Source organism: Terrapene carolina, unplaced genomic scaffold (assembly GCF_002925995.2).
Source record: "Terrapene carolina triunguis isolate 2854851 unplaced genomic scaffold, T_m_triunguis-2.0 Scaffold21, whole genome shotgun sequence".
NCBI lineage: Eukaryota > Metazoa > Chordata > Testudines > Emydidae > Terrapene > Terrapene triunguis.
Genome location: NW_020664372.1, coordinates 5,991,078 through 6,009,375, shown reverse-complemented (window position 1 = coordinate 6,009,375; position 18,298 = coordinate 5,991,078). Strand labels below are relative to the sequence as shown.

The 18,298-nt window shown below is 42.0% G+C and overlaps 1 protein-coding gene across 2 annotated transcripts in view; it reads right to left on the bottom strand.

Moving 5' to 3' along the window:
- The window catches only part of SLAIN1 (SLAIN motif family member 1), a 79,569-nt gene extending 68,395 nt beyond the window's left edge, over positions 1-11,174 (bottom strand). The window contains exons 1-2 of one of the 2 annotated variants that reach the window (XM_026657692.1): positions 10,681-11,174; positions 6,546-6,685 (exon numbers count right to left, since the gene is read on the bottom strand). In XM_026657692.1, the coding sequence (XP_026513477.1) occupies positions 6,546-6,685; positions 10,681-11,174 (634 nt within the window). The remainder of the gene's footprint in view (positions 1-6,545; positions 6,686-10,680) is intronic. The other variant, XM_026657729.1, reaches the window with a different exon arrangement.
- Between the last annotated feature and the right edge of the window lie 7,124 nt (positions 11,175-18,298).

Below are 18,298 nucleotides of genomic sequence, written 5' to 3'. Positions count from 1 at the left end.
GGGCTCTTTAAAGCCGGCCCTGGTCAGGGGACGGGGGTGGGGGGTTGGATGGGTCAGGAGTTTGGGGGGGGCTGTCGGGGGGGCAGGGGTGTGGCGAGGGGTCGAGGCACGCAGGTAGCAGGGGGGGTTAGATGGGTCTGGGATTCTGGGGGTCCTGTCAGGGGGCGGGGAGCAGTTGGATAGGGCATGGGAGTCCCCAGGGGTCTGTCTGGGGGCGGGGGTGTGAATATGGGGTGGAGGTGTGGATAAGGGTCGGGGCAGTCAGGGGACAAGAAGCAGGGCGGCTTAGATAGGGGGTGGGATCCTAGGGGGCAGTTAGTGGCAGGGGTCCCAGGAGGGGGCAGTCAGGGGACAAGGAGCGGGGGGGGGTTGGGGGTTCTGAGGGGGGCAATCAGGGGTGGGAAGTGGGAGGGAGTGGATGGGGGCAGGGCAGGGGCGGTGCTAGAGCGGGGCTCCCCCCTCCCCCGTGTCCTTTTTTTTGCTTGTGGAAATATGGTAACCCTATCCAGTTCACTAATAAAACCTACTCTATTTTGAAAAGCCTCCTGGTGTCACTACAAATAACTGCCGAGGTGCATTGGTCCCTGAAGTATATAAGACTCCTGGTCAGAGACTTTATCTCAGTTGGACTCACTGGGCAGAGCTTACGTTGTGAAACAGGAGTGCTGCAGTCCAGAGGCTGAGTCTCGGAGGCACTGAGGCTGTCTGGCCTACCCTTAAGGAAGAGTGAGACCCCCTTGGAGGTGTGGCACACTGCAGGGGTTCCTCCAAGTGTAAAGATCTTGGGGTTAATCAATAAACCAGTGAAGGAGAAAGGAATAACACTTTTAATAAAAACAAACTAAGAACACTTCTGTGGTGAATTGCTGTGCACAGCTACTCTGTTTTCTCAACCTCAGCTTCCAGGGCACGTCTCTAAATTCCTATATTCATAATACTGTCCCTTATGAGGGAGCATCTCCAAAATATAATCTTCCACAAACATATCACTATACCAAAGGACTGTTAAAAGCTGGGGCATGACACAGATCCTATGGGCTCTGCTGTCTGGAAGGCTGAGTTTCAAGCCCTCCACAAAAACTAACTGAACTCCTGTAGAGTGACTCCTTGCTATGGCTCTAAGTTCCTCAGTTTATCTACTTGGCTCTTCAATGGCATGCTCCTGCAGTATAGCTACATGCCAAATCCTCAGCTGGTGTAAATCAGCATAGGAAATGGGAAACTTGCCCATCACATCTCCCTCCTCAGAGGATTTGGTACTAAACAGCAGTTTCCCAAACCTCCCATCATTATTAACAGCATGTAAAACAGACTCCATCACACTATTAAGGCTAATATGTGGTCCTGGTGACTTGACAGAATCAAAAAGGTGGAGAGCAGTGTTAAAAATGGGGGTACAGATTTAGAAGTGGGTAACAAATTGCAGCAGACCAAACAAAGGAAACCATCAGACAAGCAAAGGATCAAAGAGAAATAGTTTTCTTGAGAAAATAGGACACTCACCCTACCTTTTCTTATTTTTTCTGAATGTCTCTTCCTTGCTCATCTGACCTTTCCACCCACTGCAGCAAAAGGACAGTCATACAGTGCTTCCCCAGCACCATGGAATTCACTAGAATTGTTCAATCCTGATTTGTTTCGTGCTATTGCTCTTTCTGTGCATTGCACTGTATGTGTTGTATGCCACTATCTAGGTTAGAAAGGATTCTGCAGGAATCTCCCAATTGGGAAACAAACACACACAAAATAGAAAAAGCAAGGTGAATGAGAAAATACAGGATTCTTATAATTCTGCTCCACTCCCACATGTAAACTTCCACTAGAAATCTGGCCCCAAACTCTAACAGTCTTCAGTTGGAAGTCTTCCATTGCTAAGCATAACTCAGACAAATAGAGCATAAACGTTTGATGACATGAGTGAGGCTCAGCAGTCTTATCTGCATAGCCTGAAAATGATCTTTGATCGTCTGCCAATTCTTAAGTTTAGGCCTCCAAAAGATTGATTTTTTTAGCCATCAAACTGCACAATCAGGGAAGATATGAAACATCAGCAAATACTCTAGAATATGTCCTATGTCATGACTGCACTACTGGCCTTAGTGTCTTCAGAACCATACATCTCCCTCAGTCTTATACACTACAGAATTGGGGCATTCGTTTTTTAGTTGTACTTTGGCTACAGCATTGCAGTGGCAAATCTCGCCTGGAAAGGTACTGTTCGACCCACTCCACCCACGTGGTACAATTTTCTGACTGACAAATCAACATGTGGAACAAGTTAACTTAAGACATGGAGAAATTTATGAAGTGTAAAAAGGTAGCAAGGCCTGAAAGCACAAAAGGAGTTAGGGGTGCCCAAGTCTCTGTTTTAGGCACCCAAGTCTCAGTTTTGGGACCACTGTGATGCACAAAACTCCCACTGATTTTTGGAGCTGTCTAAACTCACTCAGAGCCTAAATCTCTGCAGTAAAAGTTCCCTAGCTGCCTAACTTTCGTCTCTGGGCATGCAAACTGCTGTCTCACTGTAGGCGCCCAACCACCTACCCTCTCGGAAGCCCCAGAGCGATTCACAAACCAGGGGAATATAGACATTCTTCCATCTAAATCACATTTAGGATCCAATCCGCTAGGCATGCTCAGAGGGCATCAAACAGATTAGGCCCCGAAGGTAACTTCACACAAAATAGCTGGAGTGGGGAAGAGGACTTTCCTTTTACCCTAACCACTGTGCTATACATTATTCACATGGAATATGGGTTCAAGTCACCCTCAGGGGAAGAATGGATTTGAACAGGGATCTGCCACCTCTCCAGAGAGTGCTCTAACCACTGGGCTATATGCTATTCTGATATGCTGCTCCCTCAATCTCCCCTGTTGAAGCTGATGCATTCTGGATAAATAATTAGAGAGTCACTGCCAAAGGGAAAATGGACCTGGTCTTCCATCTCCCACGTGAGCACTCTAACCACCAGATTATAGAGTCAGTCAGTCTCTCTCACTCTCACACCCAAATGACTTCTTAGGAGTCTTCCTCCTCGCCTTTCCTCTCCCCTAGCTTCTTGCTAACAGCATAGGTGCTTACCGCCAAGAGAGGGTTTGCAGCGGAGAATCCCAGGAAGAGATAAGCATCTTCCTGCAGCCCAGACTTAGGCACCTGTTGCGGGCAAGAGGGTTTAGCATGCATCCATCTCACTGGCATCTCCCATTGGGTAGTGTAGGCAGGTCCCTTCCTAGCATGCTAGTTTTTGTGAATCACAATCTCCTCATTCATTGTATGGGAGCCTAGACAACTAACTCAGGCTTTGTGAATCACAGTGATTTTCTGGGTGCCTAAAAGTTAGGCATTAGGACACTCAGCATCACCAGTCTTAACTCCTTTTGTGCATTCAGGCCCAAGTGCCTCTAAAAAGTCATGAGCACTATTTCCCCCCCCAGTATAAAGTTATAAGGAGGAGCTGCAACCATTACACCCAGAATAGAAGAGAGACTGCTACCAAGCCTGAGTGATGTGCAAACTCAGGAAGAGAAGCCAGGAGTTGCAGTTGGATCTTGTGCACTGTATTCACCAAGTCTGAGTAGTTTTTGCTTCAAGGGAACTACTCATGCACTTAAAATTGGGCATGTCCTTAAGTAACTTGCTGTACTAGGGCCTGTATGAAGAGAAGGAGGAACAACTGAGCCAAGGCAAAAATAAGTTTTTGCTGCTTTTCATTCCTGTTACCACTATAATGCTAAGATAGCTATGAGTGGCTACACTGGATTCCTTTCTAGCTCATGGATCAACAACAAAATTATTAAGTAAACTCCAGCAGCAAACTTTACCTCAGAGTACAGATTTGTACATTGTTACTGCACATTGACTACACAATAATATTCATCAGCTGAATCAGGGTTACTGGTGGTGACGTGCAAGCTAGAAAGAGCACAACCTGATTTTCTGATACCACAGTGAATTTGAAGGGCTGGTAGCTAAGGGGGAAAGACTTTTTACCTTTAAACTGAGTAAACTGTATATGTTATCACTTGAAATACAACTATTGTGGAAATCCATAATGCCATTTTCACAGTCACTTTTTAAGGAAGAATCAAATTGTAATATATAAATAAAAGGGATCATCAATAGACAGGGATACAAAATGAGGAATAAAATGAGAAAAGACATTACAGAAAGTTAGTTTTACTTTATAAAACAGATTTATTAAATTGTTCCAATTGTCTCATCCTGCTCCAAAACAGGGGGAAAGACTCCTATAAAACCGAATCCTACCTTATTACAATTAGAAATGAATGTTAATATTTAATACCTGACATTCGTTGATTAACTATTACTTATAGGGAAATGACCCAATTAAAAAAATTCATATCTGAGCAAAGGTAGTTAATTAGTAACAACAAAACAATTTTATTATAAAACCGTTGCAATAAAAACATTTATGAGACAATTCTCTCCTTGAACACATAGCTCCCAAGATGAGATTTACACATGGCCTTTGAAGAGAATATAAATCCTCAAATTATTTTTAAAATAATGGAACTTCATGGAGCAATAACCATAATTAGAATATGTAGTAAAATTACTCTGTCACAGGTAGCTTTGAATAAAATATTACATTATACATTAAAATTTCCTATGATCTCTCAGATGTTGAAAAATGTACAAATTAAAATCAGAGAGATAGCAATTCACTTAAATTTTAAATATACAGGAAAATGTGAAAGCAAATTGCTTTCCTAGTAAATGTAAACAATGCCTTGGAGAAAAAAAAAATAGATTACCCATCTCTGACAGATTTTAACACACAATTTAGTGAATGACTTTTTTATGAATTTGCAGTCTTACCTTTGAGTGCTGCCTCTGTTGCGCATTATTATTTAAAATTGAGAATGGCAGCAGAAGACAGTTTGTATTGCATCTGTATTTTTAATTTTTTTTAAAAATGTAAAACTACTACTAACTAAAATCTGCTCTGTGATGCTTTTTTCCAAAACTGGAGTCTAAATAGGATTCCTTTCCAGCTCGTGCATCATCAATAGAATTGTTAAGTAAACTGTTGGACAGGGTACAAACTTCCTAAACAATCTATTAGAACACTACCATCTCCTATTTCAAATACTTCCCCAAGACTTATTACTGCTTTGATACACACGTGTGCACACACACATTCAGTCAGCAACTAAGTATGGCTAGGTTGAAGGATAGTCAGGAATATCCAATATTTAATTTTAAAACGTATATATTTTCAAACAAATCGGAAAACACAAAGTTGTAAATATGGGTCCCTATCCTGTTCCCACTGAAGTGAATAATAAAACTCCATGGACTTCAGTGGTAGAAGATCGGACTCACAGGCTCCAGTTCAGCAAAGCACACAAGTACATGCATAATCTTAAGCATGTGCTTAAGTGCTTTTCAGGTGCATGGCCATAGCTAGTTTATATAACTATATGGCTATATTAACATTAACCTTGTCTTACTTCTCCTCTCCTCCCTGCTTCCCCCCCAATTGTTTTCTGAACTCCCATGTAAAGTTTTGCTTGAAACTGGATCATCAACTCTTTGGGGCAGGAACCAAACAACTGTACAGCATCTAACACACTGAAATCCTAACTGGGGTCTGGGGGTGATACAACAAATGAATAAAATAATAATGTAGCTGATTTCTATTTAGAACTGTAATATATCCAGGGAGCTAGACTCACCACTGGTAGACATAACCCCATACAAAGTTAATTGGAACTGAGCAACCTTATGCCAGCAATGAACATGGCCCCCCAATATTTGAGCAATAGAAAGTCCTACACAGTATTATCCGTGATCAAGTTAGATTTCTTTGTTGCATTTCCTATAAATAATAAATCCCTGAACCTACAATGAGATGTGTGCAGTTAAACCCCATTCCCTGTGTAGAGTCCCACTGCAATGTACGAGGCTCTGTGCAAGTACAGAGGTGCTTTGTGCACATCTCATTGCAGGATTGATACTTTAAGTTAGGGCCCAAGATTTCTCCCATTAAAGTCTATGGGCCCTTATTTAGAGGAAATGGGGACATCTGAAAATTAATAAGATAGTTAAAAATTAGGGTTTGGAGAGTGGAGGAAAAAGAAGAGAAGAAAAAGGAGACTGCTTAAAAATGCACACTAAGCAAAAACTAAAAATATAGCTGCCACTCATGTAACAGAGGGAGTTGTATATACACCTCTATCTCAATATAACGCTGTCCTCGGGAGCCAAAAAAATCTTACCGTGTTATAGGTGAAACTGCGTTATATTGAACTTGCTTTGATCCACCGGAGTGCGCAGCCCCGCCCGCCCCGGAGCACTGCTTTACCGTGTTATATCCGAATTCATGTTATATCGGGTCACGGTATAGCGAGGTAATGGTGTACTTATATTATAAAACTATGCATCTACCATTTGCTAAACACAGAAAGCTGCTGAAACCGATCAGCATATAGAATTTCAAACTTGCATGCCAAGCACAAATGCTAACTGATTAGTTATGAAATTCAAAGAAATATAACAAGTAAAAAGATCATAGGATTACCTTGTTCCAGTCTAAAGCATAGGGAACGTTTTGCAGCTTCTATCTCAGGAGTTGGATGATCCAGAATATGTCTACACCATTGCAGAGGACTCAATGATTTCTCTTGTGGTGTGAGGGTCTTAGTAGGCGAGACATACAACCTCAATTAAAATATGCAGAAATATTAGCATGTACACAGTACATAAGCTTTATATTTTTGTATACTTGATTGACTGTGTATTAAGAATTTATGTTTCTAACACTAAAGTGATGTAATAATACAGTTTTCATAAACAGTACACATACCCCAAAGAGACAGATTTTATAATATTTTCTGTGAATATTTAATACTCACTGTAAATTAAATCATTGCAGTGCTTAATTTTGTATTTAAGAACTTCATAGTAACATCTTTTACATTCTTTCCTTCAGTGATTTACCCAATCATGTCAGAATTGATATAATATTACAGTTTTCACAGGCAGTATCTCTCCCACATGATACAAAGACTTTATATATTATACTGTACATTACATACAGATTTGGGAAATTAAAAAAGTTTGCTGGATGATGATGATGATGATTTTTACACTCCTGGTTCCAGCCAGATGAACCAACGTGCAAAAAAAGAAGTGTAGGAGAAGCTGTTCTATTTTTGTCTGGGCTTGGAATACAATAGGCAGCTAACCACAGAGACAAGAATGTTTGAGTATCTGGTCATCTCCTGTGCTCCTGGGGTAGAGTTTACGTTTCTACTGGTGTTTAAACCATCTCACGGTAGGGGGCTTGATGGTTTTCACAGCTAAATTCTCTAAGCTGGTGTCCACTGTTACTGGAGTCCTCACGGATTTTGACATGCACGTAGACATAGGTTCACCTGGGAAAGCACACATCTTCCTGGATGAACTATCATTAGCTGCTGAAGACAGCTCTCAGCTTCCTCACTGGACATCATACCCTGTTTGTTTCTAAAGCACAGTGTGGTTATACAAACTCTTAAATAGAATATCAGAAGTAGGGCAAAAAGGCACAACCGGCCAGGAAGTGGAATGTGAATAGCAGATATAAAAAGGCTAAAGTCAAGACAAAGGGACTAAGTCTCAGATGATTACTAATTAGCGACAGAGCCCTTCACATTTAGGTTATTGGTGCAAAACCTGCTCAGCTCAGTAGTGAGCTATTGCTATGTAATGCCTGCTTAGTAGCCTACTGTTTGGGAGATAAATTGCGATCCAGCTCCTAATGGACAAGTGTCCTCATCACAACTGGTACCCTTGTTTGCAATCCCAGCAGAGTTCCAGGCCTGAATTGGTCAGACAATAGGGCTGACCTCCTCTCACTTAATACAATGGTTGTCTACACAATTAATCCTCAGAATTAAAAACCACGATGAGCCGCATATGTACTGAAAATAACATCTCAGCTCCATTGTTAACTTTCAGCAGTATTTTGAAAGTAAAACATGTGACTGACGAGTTCTAAATAATTTGATGTTTACGCAGAAAGATGACAACCAAGGGAAAAAGTTTTTACTTTTTTGTAACAGTATCTTTTTTTAACTGCAATTTTTTAGAACAATATTACAAAAGCAGTTAGGGCCCAATATTAAAAAGTCAACAATTAGGATTGCACTGGCCTTTGGCTTTCTAGATTTGACACATTTTTTTAAAAAAGATTTAACAAATCATCAAAAGATTAACAATAACCCCACAGCAGCTAACTGACAAACTACCACTGACCAGCAATGCAGGTCATTAGAGATTCATCCCTGAAGGAAATATGTAATGTGCCTTAGTTTTATTAATTTAAACAAGTAACTGTCCTTCAGAGTTACCAAGAGCCAAATTCTGCACCTCAATACATACATTCAGTCCCCAGTGATACCATAGATAGGTAGAATTTGCCCCCAAATAGCAAGATTCTTTCCAAAGAGCAAACCAAACCTGATAAATAATCACAATTGATATTTGCACTGCAAGACTTGCAATAATACCGATCCAATACAGCCTTAAAATGTAAGCATGTACAAAACATTATTAAATGCAACTAACCAAGCAAAGTGGTCACCCCCAAATCAACTAAATGAGACCAGAGAAACAACACCCTACCACATTATCTGTCATGAGCAATGAAGTTTGAAATTATAAAACTGATTCATCCCAGTCATGTTCCCAAAACTGTCCAGCACAATCTAATCATCTGCAGAATCAACTGGTATAGATAAGTCAAGTACGATAGGTTTCAGAGTAGCAGCCGTGTTAGTCTGTATCCGCAAAAAGAACAGGAGTAGTTGTGGCACCTTAGAGACTAACAAATTTATTAGATCACTAATAAACTAACTATCTACAATTGTTGGTGATTCTCAAGAGAAGAGCGTCAGAAATTAGGCCTGTTATCTAAAAATCTTTATAGAGATAATCACATTTTGATGAGTCTTAAGACCCTACCTATACTACCACAATAACCATGTTTAAACATGGTTCTGGCTCAACTGCATTATATCATGATATGCTCTTATCTGCATAAATTTAAAAACTATATTAGAACATGTTAAGGAAACATCATCACCTGGATAGACACCCAGGCTATTATATGGCTCTTTAGCATAATTATAACATTCTTTTTCTCACTGATATATTTTAATACAGTTGAGCTAGAACCACGTTTAAATGTGGTTAGTTCTGTAGTGCAGATCCAGCCTTTCAGGTCATTTTCCGTAATATTTATTAGCACTCTTGAGGATTACTACACAAGCTGTTAAGATATACAAGTTACAAGACACTAGACAATTCTGAGTATGTTTGGTCTGACAAAGTGGGTGAGGTAATATCTTTTTCCGGACCAATTTATGTTGGTGAGAGAGAGAGAGGAAGCATCTTTGGAGCTTACACGGGGCTCTTCTTTGATATTGTCTCACCCACACTCTGTCTCTCCAATATACTGGGACCAACAGAGCTACAACAACACTGCATATCTTTGTCTATCCTTTTCCCTTCCTGGGCATAAAGAACCAGCCACAAATATTCCCCTAGTTCGATTTTATTTTCTGCTTCTTCCAGTTTATTGACACATATTCATACATTATTCTGGAACCATGTACATATTTGAACAATATAACTGCACAACAACAATGCCCAAAAGTCCAAAGCCCTTCTATATTGCTGAGAACTGAAATTCAACTTGAAAGAGGGTAGCATTTTAAGGAGAGAATAGCCAGTACAACGAAAACTGAAAGCATTCCTTATTTTTTAAAGAAGGCTGTAATCTCTTTCTTAGTCCTTCCTAAAATGACTGTAGTAAATCCATTTTAAAGGAAGCAACAAAAGCCTTAGTATCAAGACTAAAAACCAATATACTTACCAGTCATGTTGCTCTTCAGTAAAATCTTTTCATTATTTTTTACCCAGTTAGGTTTTAACCTACACCAGATTTTTCACCTTAATTCTTCCTTCCTGACATCTACCACTTCATAATTGCCACATTTATGACAGTGTTAATTTAACGTCCTGAATGAATGGCTAGGGAGGTCACCAAATCTTAGAAGCTCAGTCAAATGTGAGAGGTGAGCAAAGAAGATAAATGTGCTTAGTAGGAACAATAAAATTCAGTGCAAAATATTGCTCCCTGGTTTTTGGATCATTACTGAGTAGGTTACAGTAGCAGAGACAGCCTGTAGTCCTGCTCTTTCCAAGGGATATAGATAGGCTTGAAATTAGGCATGCAGAGGAGATGGAGCATAAAGAGGCTATTAGGAGATAAACTCTAGACTTGAGAAGCAGGAGACAACAGAGGTCTCAGAAACGGCCCCTTTTCATTGAGAGAATTAAATCACACCAACCAGATGACACGTTTAAAAAAAGCAGATTTAAGATTCAGCAAAATAAGATCAAGTGGATTTTAGGGTTAATGCTAATCAGCGACTTGAAAGCACCAGCTGTGTAAGAATTAGGGAAGACTGGGGAGGGGGGCACTTAGCCAGGCTGCATTATTACAGCCGGGCTCTCCATGCTTAACGGGGGCGGGATCCCGTTGCTGTCCCGTCCCTCCCAAGGCCCCTGGTGCTCCCGGCGAGGGGGATTTGCCCTGGGGCACAGGAGCGGCCAGCCCCGGGACTGGGGCGCTCAGACAATATCGGGGGAGGGGGGGTGTCATGTACCATGTGTCCTCGTCCTGGCTGCAGTCACCGTCCTCCAGGTCCAGCACCTCCACCTCGTCCAGCACCGTGGCTTCCCTCGCCGCGGGGATGCTCCCGGCCTCCTGCCCGCCTCCTGCTGCCGCGGCCAGGCCAGCCAGGGCGGGCTTGAAATAGACGAAGGGCTCCGGCGGGCCCAGGCTAGCGGTGCACAGGAGAGTGGGCGCCGGGCTCGGCATGCACAGGGCCCCGGGGCTGCCGCTCGAGGCCAGCCCGGCCGCTGCGGGGGAGCCTTTGGCGGGGACTGGCGGCGGGAGCAACAGCAGGTGCGGGCTGGCCGGGGCCGGGGGGGCGGCGGCCGCCGCGCGGCTCCGCAGCTGCTCGTTCTGCTTCTCCAGCTTCCGCACCAGCTCCTGCAGCTTCTTCACCTCCAGCTCGGCGCTCACCACCGAGCCCGCCCCGGGCCCGGCCGCCTGCACCTCCGCCATCGCCGGCGGCTGCAGCCAGGCAGCCTCCATCCGCCCCGCCCCGCGGGCACCTGCTCGCCGCAAGGCTGCCGGGCTCCCTCGGCCGCTCGCCTCCTTCCCTGGTCCTGCTACTGGCGGCGGCTTTGGCTTCTCCCCTTTGCAGCTCGCGTTCAGCCTGGTCGGCAGCAACCGCCTCAGCTGCTCTTGCGCCTCCTGTCAGCAGCGACAACACAGCCCGGGGGCTCCCCTCCCACTCTGGCACGGGAGAGGCACCCGCACAATGGGAACAAAGAGCGGCCCGGCTCCAGAGCCATTAGCCGCGGGGGGATAAAAAGCGAGCGCCTGAGGAGGAGCGGGGCTAGAGAGAGGCAGGGGAGCGGGAGCGGGAGCCACGCCCGGCAGCATCCTCGCCCCCAAGGCACCCACCTAGGCTTTGATGTGGTTGCAGCCACTGCCGGGGGAGGTGGGGGCTCCTCTATCCCTACCCCCTCCCTAGACAGACACACACACCCCAGACACTGACATCAGCTGTTGAATCATGGGCACAAAACAATATCGTGGGGGAGAGCTGTCTCGGACCCAGCTTCTGCCTCGATTTACACTCTGTGCCCCGCCACGCCCTTGTATCTAGCCCCTGAAACTTCCACCCTCCATGGACCTGCTAGGAAGGACACCGCTTTTTTTATTGTTATTTTTTTTTTAAACACGCTGAGCCTGCAGCCTTCACTCGGGCCAAACTACCTGGTAGTTTAAAATAGAATTAAACGGTTCATCCCCGCGGCCATAGGGAAGTATTAAAACCCAAGTCTTTCAAAAAATAGCCTATCTACCCAGCTGTGATAGCTACTCCCCGACTCTGATTCTGAATTGGGTGGCTCCTATGCTGGCATTTCCTTTTTTATCAAACTATATAATTAGAGTCTGGTAGCGTGGGGGTTATAATTATGCAGATTTAGCTTGGTAGGAATGAAAAAAATCACACATAGAAGCCTTTATTTTGAAATAAATGCGTTAACCAGATGTTCATTTGTCACACTATAGCCACGTATATGGATGTGGGTGAGTGGGAGAATATATGTATTTGTGTGCCTTTAGTGAGTTAGGGTCTTTGAGTTGGTCATAAGGAATGTGCAAGTATGTGGTCGAGAAAAAATAGTAGCCATAGATGAAGCTGGAAAGAAATTTAATCGGGTCTGAGTGAAATATTAAATAATCAAACAACTATTTATACATTTCAGAGTCACTGATTTTAACTTTCCTCCCCTCCCCGCGAGATAGATTTCCTTTCTTTGCTCAAAACATTTCGATTATCTTATACATCATTTTGAGTCTTGTTTTAATAATGGGATGATTAATGATAATTTTCATAGAGCGGAATTTGTTCAGTGTTTAAACCACACTATTGTTGCTTTACTCACTTCCGACTGGCAGTTTGACTGAAAGCTTATGTCTGTTCCACATGGGAATATACTTGAATGCTGGCGCTCAGAAAATGTAGTGTGTATGTTTGCATGTTGCCCTTCCAAGATGGAAGGTAGCGATCATATAGAGAGTCTAATAACGTAAATTTAAAGAGCACACAGATACAAACTAACTCCAACTCATTCTCTCTTAACAGTGAAGATAACTGGCTATGCACCAGTACTGTTAAGCAATAGTTAAATGAATAATACTTTGCACTTAAATGGCACTTGACCTATTCAAATCACTGAACAAACATTAAACTAATTAATCAGCATAACATCCCTCTTAGGTAAATTAGGACGACTATCCCCATTTTATACAATGAGAAAGCAACAGTAGTGATGTTATATGCCCAAGGCCACTTAAGGAGTTACTTATACAGCCCAATATGTCCAAACCATGCTGTATGTATACCAGTTTACACCACATATATTACTATATGAACAGCTAGACGTTTCCTAAGGTATGAACACGGAGTACAAACCCAAGATTTACTGAAGGCAGCATACATCCAAGTGCTAGCACATTATTAAAAATAATTAAGTGGCAGCTACCCATTCATTCAACACCTCTTTTTTGGCCAGATTAGCACTGATGGGTACCCTGCAATCACAATGATATTTTTATTTTAATCTGCATGTTAACAGTGCCAACTTCCTACCTGGGATTTGATCTGAAGAGAGGATTGACCCTAATTTCCCTGTCCAGAACCCAAGTAGACATTGGACTCATTCAGTCCAGCACCATTTTGTCTTGTCTATTTAGATTCTTTGGAGCCAGACTGTCTTAATTTATGCCTGTACAGCGCCTAGCACAACTGGCCCCAGATCTTGCTTTGGGCTCCTAGGCACTATTGGGATGCAAATAACAATAACAACAACAGTAACTGTAATTGGTTGGAAGGGAAGATATGACAGGTTCTGAACGTTTTTGACTTCCAGATACTGTAAGTTTTATCATTGTAGGATGAATATAATGCCCAGTGTAGGGGACAGTACCAAGATACCCTTTAAAACAAGCAACTTAAAAGTGTTTTTTTTCTGTACTCTCTGCCCCTTACGTAAAGGACATTTCAAAATATTAATAGAATAAAAAATTACTGAGGCCCCAATTCTGCCATCTTTACTCACAGTGAATAATACATTCCAGTTTTCTCAGCTACAGATAGGTACAATCATTATTCCAGTTAGGTGAAGAAAAATAAGCTCCTACATATCTGCCTATGCATAGATGCAAGCTCCAGGCAAATTGCTGATCTCTCATTATACTGCAATAGATTTTATACTTGATTTTCTCATTTATCTTCAAGTAATCTATCCAGCAGTTGCTATCTAATTTAAAAAGGCAAATTGTATACTGTTTCTATTTTTTCTGAAATCTCTCATATGACGGTCTTTCTTTCTCATCCACTTTATACTGTCATGAAATTTGCTCCTCACTTTTAGATACTTTTGAACTGGTCTGACAGTTAACAAATTTCATCATCTTAAAGCTTGAGGTTGGGGAGGTAGGGAGATTAAAACAATTCTTCAAAGACTGAATTGCTTTAATAAAATCTCAGCAGCATTTTCGGGTCCAAATCATAAAATCAACATCAGTGAAAACACAATCCTATCTGGAAAAGCAGGTGTTAATATTACTAAGGTCAAATGACTTGAAGAATGTCAAAGTAATTTACTGAATTACTAAGAAATTATCAAAATTTGCTAAAAGTGTTAACTAGCCATTTTTAGTATGAGAACAAAAGTGAGCACCTCTTTGTTTATAATACTTGCTATTATTCTTTGTTCTACACTAACTCAAAAAGTAACATTAAAATTGTTCAGTTACGCATGCACTTCTATGAGAAGCAGAAATGGAAATATATTCAAGGACAAAGGAATGCATCAATTGCCATTAGGTATTTAACCACTAACAAAAACAATAAGCACCAACATTCAGAAGTATGCATATATTAACCCAATAGAATTTTAAAATTATCACAAGACAACCAGAAGTGTATGTGAGTCAATGGCAAAGACTAAACATCAGTGTTAACATCAGCAGTGCACACACGGGAAGGAGTAAAAACAATGAGGAGTCCTTGTGGCACCTTAGATACTAACAAATGTATTTGGGTATAAGCTTTTGTGGGCTAAAACCCACTTCATCAGATGCATGCAGTGGAAAATACAGTAGAGAGCTATAAATACACAGCATATGAAAAAATGGGAGTTGCATTACCAAGTGGGGGGTCGGTAAGGCAACTCCCATCTTTTCATATGCTGTGTATTTATAGCTCTCTACTGTATTTTCCACTGCATGCATCTGATGAAGTGGGTTTTAGCCCACAAAAGCTTATACCCAAATACATTTGTTAGTCTCTAAAGTGCCACAAGGACTCCTCATTGTTTTTGCTGATACAGACTAACACGGCTACCACTCTGAAACAGGAAGGAGTGTGTGTGTGGATAGACATGCTGAAATAGAAAATGAACTTTTCTCCTTGAACCAGACAACCAAAGCAATTTAGTCAACTAGTGAGAATAGATTATTGAATATCTGACTACCTTAGCTCTTTTCTGCACTAGACATTTTCTAAATTTTCCAACCATTGTTACCACTAGTTCAGCACCATCAGGGTAGCAACAAGAAGAGGTACTAGTATGGACATGACACGAATGGTCCCCCTTAGACTGGACTAATGCTGTCACCATTGCAGAAACAGCCTTGGAGATGCCATCTCATGTGACACCACAGCGAGAGGCAATGGAGCTAAAAGCCCCCAAGTTTAAACAGAAGGAGTGTTGTGGCAGGTTCTTTTCCAGGAAGGGTCCTCAAGTTTGGAATTCATTGTCCTACCTTTTCCCCTTTCTTGGACAGAGCTTGAATTTGTTGACCATTAAGGAATATTACAGAGCCAGCCTATTTATTTTCCCAGGCATTCCTTAAAGGGATGCATTGAGTAAGGAAGAGGTTCTGCTCTTTTCTGACCATTCTCTTTAATGTGTGTTTATTTTTAATAATATTGTGCATGCACTCAAAGCTGTGGATGGGCACATTTTTATAAACAGAAATAAATACCTGTGCTAGAGCAGCGGTTATGGGGGCTTCAGTGCTTGTCTACACATGTCCTTGTCTACACTCATGACAAAAATCATATTTACCATCATGTTCTTTAAATAGTGCAGTTAACACATTTTCTACCCTGGCACATTTTTCCAGCATTCACGCGACTAATGTCTCAACAGGGATCAACAGCTTTGGTCAGGGACCCAATATTTGCCAACAAGGTTGGACAACAGAAAAAACTTTACCAGCTAGTTCCATACCACAATGAAGTCCTTGTCATTTCATATTTCCTCCCTTTTTATTTATTGATCAATTTGTCTGATTCAAACTATAATATTGTAACGTGTGCCTACCACCTGCTACTCCCAGTCCTGAAAGAGTAAGATAGCCCAAAGGATGTCAAAACATCGGTAGAGTTAAACTACTTCGGTCTTCATGTAGTATAGTACAAATCTTTACATTAAAACACATGCCAATAGACACCCACCGCAGAGAACAAAGCAGCAGGGAGACTGAATCCCATCTGCCCATCCCTGATAATAAGCATGTTGCTCTCTTCTGTAATAGCTGCAGCCTGAAGCTGCTTCTTAGGCAACCCAAGATAGAATGCCCTGCAGTAATCCAGTCTTAATTACACAAAGGGATGTGTTGCATTAAAGTCAGAACATAGAAGGTAAGGCCAAGGTCTGCTGATATTCTTAAAGTACAGTTCCACTGTGAAAAGTGATTGCAATAATGGATTATGGGGGGAGGGGAGGGTTTCTAGTTTGTCTCATCAATTCCATATCAAATTTTAAAATAATTTCTTTAACCTCCCACCTGCCCCTAAATGCTACAACTGAAAACCCAACCTCAGTTTTAACATTCACAGAGGGTTGTTTCCTTCTTATGCATCATCATCACCAATAATATTAATAATAAAACCAAATTATGCTCTCAGAGGCACTTGTGCAGCTGCATTTTCTTAATGTACACCTGTAACTGAGGGCATTATTTGACCCACATAGCCTGTATCACAGATGCATGAAAAGTAAAGAATGCATACTCCTCCGGGTGTGCCTTTTGGGGCTAGATGGGGTTACAGCTTATCATTAATGAGTTGATACTGTTAGAGTATCCATATTTAAGATCATGCATGATCTGTCATGACAATGAACCAACCCATACAGCCTACCTCTGGAGAGACAGACTTAAAGAGAGATATTTAAAGCCCATGCATTTTGCCTTTAAACCAGATTTCAGCCTGACTTAACCCTACACCACAGCCTCTGCTTAACGAAAAGACATGCTCCCTGCTTCATCATGATGTAAAATATCACTACATACAACTCAGGGTCAGGGCCGGCTCCAGGGTTTTGGCCACCCCAAGCAGCCAAAAAAAAAAAAAAAGCTGCGATTGCAATCTGCGGTGGCAATTCAGCGGGAGGTCCTTCACTCCGAGTGGGAGTGAGGGACCGTCCGCCGAATTGCCACCGAATAGCTGGACGTGCCGCCCCTCTCCGGAGCGGCCGCCCCAAGCACCTGCTTGCCAGGCTGGTGCCTGGAGCCGGCCCTGCTTAGGGTGATAGTGCCTCTTCCCTGTTTTCTCCTTTTCTGTCTCCCTTTTTATTTGTTTGTCTGCAACCATATTAGGAGAGCAGCAGCCATTAGCTAAGAAGCAGAAAGTCACATCCTCACATTCCATTTAAATTATATTAAAACAATATAATATCAGGCTGTTAAGAAGGCTTTCCTGTCCTAATAGCACCCACCATCACCAGATAAAAAAACAGATCTTAAGATAGTTAAAGAAAACTTAGTTTGATAGCATTCTGTCTGGCAAGAAATCACTTATCAATACAGTAGTTGTGGTTGTGAAATCCTCATTTCATTATTGTTTTGTCTTTATGGTTCCCACTTCTCTATTGTTTATCTGTACGGTCTCTGGTTCTTCGATTGTTTCTGTCTGTTATATAATTATTTTTTCTGGTGTAAATCAATTAAGGTGGTGGGGTATAATTGGTTAAAGGATTGTTTTACAGTATGTTAAGATTGGTTAGAAAATTGTTTAGTAATATTTTAGTAAAATGATTGGTTAAGGTACAGCTAAGCAAGACTCAAATTTCACTATATAGATTGGGGTCCAAAAGGAAGTGCTTGGGAACCAACTCCAGGACACAGCTCCAAGATCAGAGCTGCCAGACCTCAACACCCTGCCAACCACATTGTGAAGAAGCTGAAGTCCCCCAGATGACCTGATCCTGATTGGCCATCGAGAAAAGTTCATCTGCCTTATTGTATGAGCATTGCATGTTTAGCGTGTGCATCCTGTTTTGGTAATTGTTAATAAATAGAGGTGAAGTAGGATATTACTGTGTAAGGCTCTTTCACTGGTAAAAGACCCTGCAAACCCACAGAGCGTAAGGTTATGCCTGAGCCCTAAGAACAGGGTAAGAGGTGGGTGCCTAAATTAACAGGGTTATGCCTAAGCCCTAGGAACAGGCTAAGGGTGGGTGCCCTAGAGCATAAGGTTACACCTTGAGCCCTAGGAATTGGGTAAAGGTGAGTGCTCCTAGAGTGTGTGAGTAACAGAGAATTTTGTGCAGGTAACAGCAGGTGTGTTTCCAGCAGCAACAGGCAGGGATTGGTTCTTTAGTCTTATGCTGTTTAACATCTTTATC